Consider the following 10,432-nt stretch of genomic DNA (forward strand, 5'->3'; position numbering starts at 1 on the left):
GTCAGTTTCATCCTAGGCTTCAAGAGTCTGTATTTGCTTGGCTGCGCTCTCCAGTGGCTAACATAACCTCATGCCAATACGCGAGCAGCTTCCACAAACTTGCCTTGAAGCGAATGCTAATAGCAGTAATGATGTAGTATGTGTTTGCGCTACAGCAAGCTTTGCTCTCATACAAGCTGTGCTGTTCTGCAAGGCTTGTCCCATCTCTACCTGGATGGCCCTGTCTGATAGCTTTGTCATGGCTTATCACGCCCCACTGTGACCACTATGACTGCTCAAAGCATTGGTCAGGACCACATTGGTCCTGGTGGGTCCCAGACAGGGAATAGATTAGTACTTCAAAGCAAAAACTAAAGAATATAAATACTACATTTAGTAAATGGTCATCATCCATTCTCATCTAAATTATTTACTTCTTATCCTTTATAATGTGTTATGCATCATTGCCTTTTATGAATTTAATTATAGTTTTTGTAAATCGAAAAATTGAACATTTTTGCATTTTGCAACTGGACATTTTTTCTGTTGATTACCCAGTTCTCTGTCTGAAGTATTTTAGAATCGCTGATCCTGTACAACTTGAGTCATGGAAGAGTGTTACTTTTCGCTAAAGCTTTACGCGTCCACCAGGGGGAGCTGGAGAGGCAGCTGCTGCAGGCCAACCCCATACTGGAAGCCTTTGGGAACGCCAAGACAGTGAAGAATGACAACTCCTCACGATTTGTAAGGCTGCTTTTGTCTAGGCGGTTATTGCCTGTACTGTTTCCTTGCCTATTGTGCTTTCATGAAATATTGATGATGTCAGCTGTATTTCTAAAACCTTTTTGTGCCTCTCTTCTGTCCAGGGCAAATTCATCCGCATCAATTTTGACGTGGCCGGGTACATCGTTGGCGCTAACATCGAGACCTGTATCCTCTTTACTAAATTGCCCTGCCTCTCCAGTGCACTTCCCGCAAAACGTTCTCACAATGTTGTTGCCTTGTTGTGGCAACAACGCTTGTTGTGTAATAACATTGATAAAACTTTCCAGTAACATTGTGAGAACGTTTTATATTAGCTGGGAGCTCCTAGCACTGCACTCGTGGCACTGAATTGCTGCTTAGCGCCATTGCTCCTTGACTGACGCCACCCTCTCAGACCTCCTGGAGAAGTCCCGTGCCATCCGTCAGGCGAAAGATGAGAGAACCTTCCATATCTTCTACCAGCTGCTGTGTGGAGCTACCGAGGCCATGAGAGGTGAGCGGTAACGATGCACAAACTGTCAACACTGCTGTCTAACTGATTGTTTGAATAATCTTTAGAGCATGTGTGCAATGCATTTCCCAGTCAAATGTAGCCAAATGGTTCTCTGAAGGTATGTGTCTGCAGTCTGGCCCTGCCCAAGATGAGGATCTCTTTATTACTTTTACAGTCTGTACTGCCCAGTGACCTCTAGAGCATACCTTTCAACTGACAAATTTCTTCAACTTGTTTTTCATGATCAACTTGATCAAGCATGCATGTTTGAATAAGGATCACATATTTGTTGTGATGTTCATTTTCATTGTTTATTTTTGGGAATTATTCCAAATATTTAATTTTTTACAAAAACATATGGTTGTTTAGAGAAATGGGACTATTGTAAAGATTGTTGTTTGATTACAGAGCAATACGATAGCTGAAACGTTTAGATAAATTCATTGCCTTGAGTGTGGTTGTGGTTTCTTTGTACACTTCACTGGTGTGACTGCATTCATTGCCATTGTAAAGTAAAAGAGGGAGTAGGCTGGAAATGAGTTGTCCCAGTTGGCTGGTTGTTCATGCGGAAATATCAAAGACAGGTTCAGGACGATTAAAGTATCAGTTTAGCAACACTCCTTTTTCTCTGTCACTGGCTGCGGACTTGATAACGATGAATTAATTTAGCAATGAAATAAGACTTTGGAGCAAAATGTTCCGGTACCATTCTCTCTCTTTCAAAATAAACGGTACGGCTATAAATATGACATGCTATAAATGTATTTTATAATATAACTTTATTCTCCATCATTACCCCTGTTCACTTCTCCCTTTCCTCTCTCTCTCGCTCTGCTACTCTTCCTCTCTTTCTCTCTCCCTCTCTCTCCATCTCTCCCTCTTTCTCCCTCTCTCTCCATCTCCCCCTCTCTCCCTCTCCCTCTCTCTCTCGCTCTCTCTCCATCTCCCTCTCCCTCTCTCTCCATCTCTGCCTCTCTCCCTCTCTCTCCCTCTCTCTCTATCTCCCCCTCTCTCCCCCTCCCCCTCTCTCTCTCTCGCTCTCTCTCCATCTCCCTCTCCCTCTCTCTCCCTCTCTCTCCCTCTCCCTCTCTCTCCATCTCTCCATCTCTCCCTCTCTCTCCCTCTCCCTCTCCCTCTCTCTCTCTCCCCCTCTCTCCCCCTCCCTCTCTCTCTGTAGCGGACCTGCTCCTGTCCGGTGCGGATCACTACCGGTTCCTGAGTGGCGGCTCAATCCCTGTGCCCGGTCAGAGTGATGCAGACAACTTCACCCAAACCATGGACTCCATGACCATCATGGGATTCTCTAAGGACGAGGCCCTCGGTGAGAGGGGGAGAGCAGAGGGGTGGGGAGCGAAGAGGGATGGGTGGATGAGAGCAGAGGGAACAGGGAGCGTGAGGGAGGTGAGGTACTGAAATTGGAGAGGGTTTGTGGTCTGCAAGTCTTCATTGGATAATGAGCCTGTCTGCGCTATCCTGAATCAACAGGGTTTTGTAGTGAAAGACCACTGCGTCCATGCAGTAACACGGACTGCAGTGGTTTCTCGGTAGAATCATGTGTGTAACTGCTTGGTTGGAACAGCAGCCTACACCCACTATGACACTTTCTGGATAAGATTGAGGACCCCTGTGATAAGGGTATTCCAAATGGGTATTAAAAAGGAATGAAAAGGAATAGAAAATGAACCATGTGTTATTAACCTTCTGTGCTTCCTGCTCTGTCTCTCTCCCTCCAGCCATGATGAAGGTGATCTCCTCGGTGCTGCAGTTCGGGAACATCTCTTTCAACAAGGAGAAGAACACGGACCAGGCCTCCATGCCCGATGACACCGCGGCCCAGAAGCTGTGCCACCTCCTGGGCATCAACGTGGTGGAGTTCAGCCGGGCCATCCTCACGCCCAGGATCAAAGTGGGGCGGGAGTACGTGCAGAAGGCCCAGACCAAAGAGCAGGTGAGTGTTACACCTGAGTGCACACACACATTACACACTGAGTCCTGAACACTCACATTACACACATTAAACACTGAGTCCTGCGCACACGCATTAAACACTGTGTCCTGCACACACACATTACACGCTTCTTTGCGATTATCTGTATGATGTAAGGCAGGGATCATATAATCTGGCCCTTGAATCCAAATCCAGCCCTAGTTTTCTTTTCTCCTGGGTAATTAACTGAAAAAGGAGTGTGACTGATTGGCCAGTCTTCACACCTAGACTGGTGTGAAGGTAAAGGGAGGGTGGAAAACCAGCAGTTCTCAGCTGTTGAGGACCGTGATTTAATGATGCTTGCTGTAATGTCTCAGACTGTGTGTGTGGCCTTGCTTTTGATGTGCTTAAAGTGGGCGCTCTTTCATGTAATCCCAAGCAAAGATCGAAACCATATCCAAATGATTCTGTACTGACTTGGACACAGCTCATGTGTTGCTGCGTTCCAGATGAGATGGTAAACTGAGGTTCTTAACTTCCCCATAATGCTCTGTGCCCTGTGAGTTTAAGAACCCAACTATTCTGGCCAAGGCTTTCTCCAGTTGGACTGGTGAAATTATTTTTGAATGACGTCTCAAATAACGTGTGTGGAGCATTCTGCAAATGGTCCTCTCACAGCGAAGGGTGTTGAGGTCAGATGAAATCTGAACAAGTGCATGACTAATTAGGCCTGAGTCATTTTCCATATTACCGCTCTTATTTCTCTCATTTCTCTTTCCACAACTGACTTCACTCTCTTGGCTTTTTCCGCTATCTCCTTGTCTCTCCCATCCTGGGACTGCAGATGGAAATTAGCTTGGAGCTTAAAACCTGGTGCAAAGCATCTCCTCTCATTAATTGAGATTCATGTTTTTGTACATTGTCCCTGACAAATAAACAAATTGTATTTTCTCCTCTTCCCTCTCTGTTTTGCCCTCCCTCTGCCCGTTGGCCTGTCCCAGGCGGATTTCGCGGTGGAGGCCCTGGCTAAAGCCACATACGAGCGCCTGTTCCGCTGGCTGGTCCACCGGATCAACCGGGCCCTGGACCGGCGCCAGAGACAGGGAGCGTCCTTCATCGGCATCCTGGACATCGCCGGCTTCGAGATCTTCCAGGTGAGAGAGGAACGAAGGAAGGAGTGAGGGGTGGATGGAGGGAGGGAAAGAGGGAGGGAAAGAGGAGTCAGTGGTAGGGGTCTGGGAAAGAGGTGATGTGCACCCCCACCTACAGTCAGAAACCCAAACCGCTCATAGCAGAGGTGGGCAGCGAGGGCTGATTAGTTTCTGGTTTTCATGCCAACTTCTGGCCTAATTAGCCCTAACATTTACGCCATCTGAAATTTTGGCTACATGAACATGAATGACAGACTGTTGTTGTGTCTCTAAATGAAGCATTTTACGGTGGTCTAATCTTGAACTAGTGTTGGTGTACGCAGCCAGTTAGCTCATTAGCCAGAGGGAAAACGAAATCCTACATACACACCAGCCCTCCACTGACCGGAATTGGTTTAAGGCCAACCTGCAGTGTGGCAGAGGGTGTGTCTGTTGTAAGCCCAGCCTGTAGTGTGTATAGGAGACGTGTCTGTTTTAAGCCCAGCTTGTATTGTGGACAGGGGGTGTCTGTTTTAAGCCCAGCCTGTAGTGTGGACAGGGGGTGTGTCTGTTTTAAGCCCAGCCTGTAATGTGGGCAGGGGGTGTGTCTGTTGTAAGGCCAGCCTGTAGTGTGGACAGGAGATGTGTCTGTTTTAAGCCCAGGCTGTAGTGTGTATAGGAGACGTGTCTGTTTTAAGCCCAGCTTGTAGTGTGGACAGGGGGTGTCTGTTTTAAGCCCAGCCTGTAGTGTGGACAGGGGGTGTGTCTGTTTTAAGCCCAGCCTGTAATGTGGGCAGGGGGTGTGTCTGTTTTAAGCCCAGTCTGTAGTGGGTGTGTGTCTGTTTTAAGGCCAGTCTGTAGTGTGGACAGGGGGTGTGTCTGTTTTAAGTCCAGTCTGTAGTGTGGACAGGGTGTGTGTCTGTTTTAAGGCCAGTCTGTAGTGTGGACAGGGGGTGTGTCTGTTTTAAGGCCAGTCTGTAGTGTGTCTGTTTTAAGGCCAGCCTGTAGTGTGGACAAGGGGTGTGTCTGTTTAAGGCCAGCCAGGCTGGATCAAAGGCGTCAGCAGGTGGTCTAGAGGAGCAGGCTGGGGGTCAGTGATACAGGCTGGGCTGTGGGGACATTCCAGACCCCTCTCTCATCAATGAGCCACGAGTGATCCAGCCCAGGGGTAACACGAGAACAGGGTGACTCAGGAGGCGTAGGGGCGCTAAGAGGGGCAGGGAATGCCAGCTTCATGCCAAAATATGACTGACGACCATGTATTCCTTACAAGCTGGATGTGTATCAGCACGATGGATCTTTTTTTGGAAAGCAGACCATAGCATATACTTTTGGTGGAAAGTATTTCCCCATGTTTATACATTTTCGCATATTTTTGTCTTGATTTGTCTTCGAGGTAAATGTTATCTTCATTAAAAATGTATAATGGAAAAAAATCTCCCCCCTCTCTCTCACCTGCAGCTGAATTCGTTTGAGCAGCTCTGCATTAACTACACCAACGAGAAGCTGCAGCAACTCTTCAACCACACCATGTTCATCCTGGAGCAGGAGGAGTACCAGAGGGAGGGCATCGAGTGGAACTTCATCGACTTCGGCCTGGACCTGCAGCCCTGCATAGACCTCATAGAGCGGCCGGTATGTACCTCACACAGTGTAGACTGTCTGGGTGCTGTGGTGTATTAGCATAGACCTCATAGAGTGGTCAGTATGTACCTCACACAGTGTAGACTGTCTGTGTGGTGTGGTGTATTAGCATAGACCTCATAGAGTGGTCAGTATGTACCTCACACAGTGTAGACTGTCTGGGTGCTGTGGTGTATTAGCATAGACCTCATAGAGTGGTCAGTATGTACCTCACACAGTGTAGACTGTCTGTGTGGTGTGGTGTATTAGCATAGACCTCATAGAGTGGTCAGTATGTACCTCACACAGTGTAAACTGTCTGTGTGCTGTGGTGTGTTGGCATAGACCTCATAGAGTGGTCAGTATGTACCTCACACAGTGTAGACTGTGTGTGTGCTGTGGTGTGTTAGCATAGACCTCATAGAGTGGTCAGTATGTACCTCACACAGTGTAGACTGTCTGGGTGCTGTGGTGTATTAGCATAGACCTCATAGAGTGGTCAGTATGTACCTCACACAGTGTAGACTGTCTGTGTGCTGTGGTGTGTTAGCATAGACCTCATAGAGTGGTCAGTATGTACCTCACACAGTGTAGACTGTCTGTGTGCTGTGGTGTGTTAGCATAGACCTCATAGAGTGGTCAGTATGTACCTCACACAGTGTAGACTGTCTGTGTGCTGTGGTGTGTTAGCGTAGACCTCATAGAGTGGTCAGTATGTACCTCACACAGTGTAGACTGTCTGTGTGGTGTGGTGTATTAGCGTAGACCTCATAGAGTGGTCAGTATGTAACTCACACAGTGTAGACTGTCTGTGTGCTGTGTTCTATGAGCATAGACCTCATAGAGTGCTGCATTACAGTAGCATAGAGCTTAGAGCTTAAATCTAATAGTGTGCCCGGTATGTACTTCTGTCTGTGCTGTGCTTCCCCACTGTGTCCTGGTTTCTGTGCCAGTGTCAACCCTTTGACTAGTTCACATGGATTTAAACTGGACTATGCCCCCCGCTCTTCCCAGGCCCACCCCCCCGGAGTTCTGGCCCTGCTGGACGAGGAGTGCTGGTTCCCTCGGGCCACTGACCGGTCCTTCGTGGACAAGCTGTCGGCAGAGCAGGGTACGCACACCAAATTCCACCGACCCCGTCAGCTGCGAGAGGAAGCAGACTTCTCCATCCAGCACTACGCCGGGAAGGTGTGTGTGCTGGTCGTCCTTTCACCCCACGCTCTGTGGGCTTTTGGCTGTTTGTTCCTCTGCACCTGAGTAGTAATGCTGCAGTGTCCTACAGTTGATGTTGTCATCCCAATGCCTCAAACTGCCTCATTTTACCAGAACCAATCATACCATCCGATCGTATGTCTATAGGAGAACTCCAGAATTAGCTTCCTCATTCTCTTTTTTGTTTTTCTTCTTCTGACACATTTCTGGCTGCCATCCATCTGTGTACCTCTGTTTTATAGTAGGCCACATATAATCTGTGATTATGGTACAGGGTTTTATCTACCCTTCTCTCTGTCTCTCTCTCACGTCTGACTCTCTGTCTGCCAGGTGGACTACAAGGCGAGCGAGTGGCTGGTGAAAAACATGGATCCCCTGAATGATAACGTGGCCTCCCTCCTCCACCAGTCCTCCGATCCGTTCATCGCTGAGTTGTGGAGGGAAGGTGAGAGAGAGACAGCTGTTTAAAGAAGTGCTGGGAACATGGGAGAAGTGTACTGGTCTGAAATGAGAGGTGTAGCACTATTGTAAAAAAAAAAAAAAAGCAATAGATATGAAGGTATAATTTGAGAAAGCGCTATTTGCAAAGGAACAAACTGAGGTCAGAGCCCCAGAGATTTTCCAGTCGAGTATCTGGGTTATTGCTTTTGTTCCAGGTTGAGTTTCATTGCTGTTTCAACATCTATCCACTGGATGTCAGCATAGAGTTTTCTGTTGTTGCTATTCTTTCTGTTTTAGTATTCAATTTACTTAAATTCTGAGTTAAATGGGCTAAATATAATTTTTTACTCTTGATAAATGTGAAGCCATATCGAGTTCAGGTTAAAGTCAAGTATGTATTTTCGCTCTTAGCGTGTAGAATTGAGCTGATTTGTGAAATTAATCCAGATCTTATCAAATGCCTGGCTGTATTTTCCAGCGTGCACTAACGCCTCTATTTCCGCTTGTCTCCCTGTTTTACCATTTTTCTTCATCCATTAACAACTGACCTCTCTGTCTTCCCTTCTTATATCTTTCTAAATCCTTCCTCTCCCCTTCTTCCTGTATCTCCCTCTCTACCTCCTCCTCACTCGCTTGCTTCCTTCCCTCCCTGCCTCCCTCAGATATTCAGACTCTTCCTCGTGTTTACTTTTTCGACTCCTATGCCACGCTGCAGACCAATGGCTCTGACAGTAGGTGTCTGTCTAACTCTCTCTGTGCTCCTTCTCCATCACACTCTCTCTCTCTGACGTCCCGGAGAAACACTGTGCTGCTTTTCGCTGCACTCAAACCGCGTGTTAATTAATACGATTAACCGCGCATGCCCATTTCCACTGGGAACGGTCACTGTAAGGATGAAGCGTAAATCGCTCACTTGCCTCCTTGCTGAAGGATGCGCTATCATTGTGCACTGCTGTCAGTTACTGCACACTCGCTTCCTGCAGGTGGAGGGTGTGCCCAGCAGTGTTGAGTTACACACAGTATATTGTTGGGCACGTGTTTTAAATATCCCTCTGGGGAGTGATTCAAACGATGCCCATTGTTATCATTTTAGCTGATTTTGTACTCGGCATTGTGGTGTACCTGCGGTCATTCATTTGAATTGGAGTTATTTTTATCGCGTTCTAGTTATAGCTGTGATTATGGTTTCCAGTGGAACGTGGTTTTGAGCCCTAGTTCATGCAAACGGGTAGTGTGTTCAGTGTGACAGTAACTGCTGTTGAGTCTTGGGAATAGCTGGGAATGGTGAACAGGCTTGGTTCTGTGGTCGTACCGCTAATGTGCTGTAGGCCTGTTTTGTGTGCTCTGTCCATTTCTCTGCCTTTTTCTGTCCACTTATAGTTGTCCTTCCTTCCTACTTTTATGCTTTTGTGTGTGCGTGTGGTGTATGCTTGCTTTTTTTGTCTCTTTTTTGAGGAATTTGCTCCCTCGCCCAAAGTATATAATGTTTAAAGAATTGCCTGTTAATACATAGTTGCATATTTAATATTTTAGTAAATGTTACCGCAGGAAAGCATATGCTAATGCTAAGCCTCAATGCACCTGATGAGCACACACCCCCTCTCTCTGTGCCCCCCGACCCCTCGTGGTACAGTGGAGAGGATTGTGGGCCTGGATCAGGTGGGGTCCACAGAAGGTTCCGGGCCTGTGAGCTTTGGGGCAGCAGGGCTGAAGACCAAGAAGGGCATGTTCCGCACGGTGGGACAGCTGTACAAAGAGTCCCTCACCAAGCTAATGGCCACCCTGAGGAACACCAACCCCAACTTCCTGCGGTGCATCATCCCCAACCACGAGAAGAGGGTGAGAAAGCGAGGCAGGGAGCGGGGAGGAGGGGATGAGATCAGAGGAGGATGGGAGGGGGTTTGAGCTGTTGGAAAAGTCAATGTGGGACTATAGTGAAGGAGCTGGCCTTTGAGGACTGAGGTGTGCAGTGAAGGGCTCAGTTCTTCTGTGCTAACGTCTGCGCTGCTCTGCGTCTTCTCTCTCAGTCAGGGAAGCTCACTCCACACCTGGTCCTGGATCAGCTCAGGTGTAACGGGGTTCTGGAGGGCATCCGGATCTGCAGACAGGGCTTTCCCAACCGCATCCCCTTCCAGGAGTTCAGACAGAGGTACCGCAACACACTCTCCTGTCCTTCGACATAAAATGGCAGTGCACATAATGATGACTGGCTTATGCTACCCTGTGAGCTTCACATACATCGCTCTTTCTCTCTCTGTCCATTCTGTATGTACTTATCTCTTTTTTGCTCTCCTTTAGGTATGAGATCCTCACTCCCAATGCCATCCCTCGTACCTTTATGGATGGGAAACAAGCATGTGAGCTTATGGTGAGTCTTTCCACCCTCTTTCTCTCTCTGATAGACTTCCTTCATCTCTCTCCTTTGCCATTTATATCTAAATTCTGAGAAATTAGAAGTTTCCCATTCATTTCCCTGGTTAAACAGGGGTAAATAAGTCCATGATGTCTGCTTCCAGATCGGTGCCTTGGAGCTGGACCGGAATCTGTTCAGAGTGGGTCAGAGCAAAGTGTTTTTCCGGGCCGGAGTTCTGGCCCATTTGGAGGAGGAGAGGGACCTGAAGATCACTGACACCATCATCCGTTTCCAGAGTGCCTCCAGGGGCTACCTGGCCAGGAGGTACGGAGTGTGGACGTCTCCGCCGAAACGCCACCCTGCTTTTCACATCCCGTTCTGTTACTTTAAGCTTGTGATATCTTAATCCTGGGCTCTTCGTGTCGGAAGCAGACTGTGTTTTATACAGTATCCTATGCTGCTCCAGTCCCTGTGCTTTTGCATTGTGGTCTGCGGGTCCAGTGTGCGTC

At 47.8% G+C, this 10,432-nt stretch overlaps 1 protein-coding gene across 1 annotated transcript in view; it reads left to right on the plus strand.

Moving 5' to 3' along the window:
* myh14 (myosin, heavy chain 14, non-muscle) overlaps nt 1–10,432 on the plus strand; it is a 39,869-nt gene that overhangs the window by 11,167 nt on the left and 18,270 nt on the right. Inside the window, exons 8-20 of the mRNA XM_061249913.1 lie at nt 631–723; nt 846–909; nt 1,139–1,237; nt 2,415–2,558; nt 2,971–3,185; nt 4,166–4,318; nt 5,756–5,929; nt 6,932–7,105; nt 7,460–7,574; nt 9,204–9,409; nt 9,598–9,719; nt 9,869–9,938; nt 10,087–10,254. Coding sequence (XP_061105897.1) covers nt 631–723; nt 846–909; nt 1,139–1,237; nt 2,415–2,558; nt 2,971–3,185; nt 4,166–4,318; nt 5,756–5,929; nt 6,932–7,105; nt 7,460–7,574; nt 9,204–9,409; nt 9,598–9,719; nt 9,869–9,938; nt 10,087–10,254 — 1,797 coding nt within the window. The remainder of the gene's footprint in view (nt 1–630; nt 724–845; nt 910–1,138; nt 1,238–2,414; nt 2,559–2,970; nt 3,186–4,165; nt 4,319–5,755; nt 5,930–6,931; nt 7,106–7,459; nt 7,575–9,203; nt 9,410–9,597; nt 9,720–9,868; nt 9,939–10,086; nt 10,255–10,432) is intronic.

This window comes from Conger conger, chromosome 1 (genome assembly GCF_963514075.1).
Source record: "Conger conger chromosome 1, fConCon1.1, whole genome shotgun sequence".
NCBI lineage: Eukaryota > Metazoa > Chordata > Actinopteri > Anguilliformes > Congridae > Conger > Conger conger.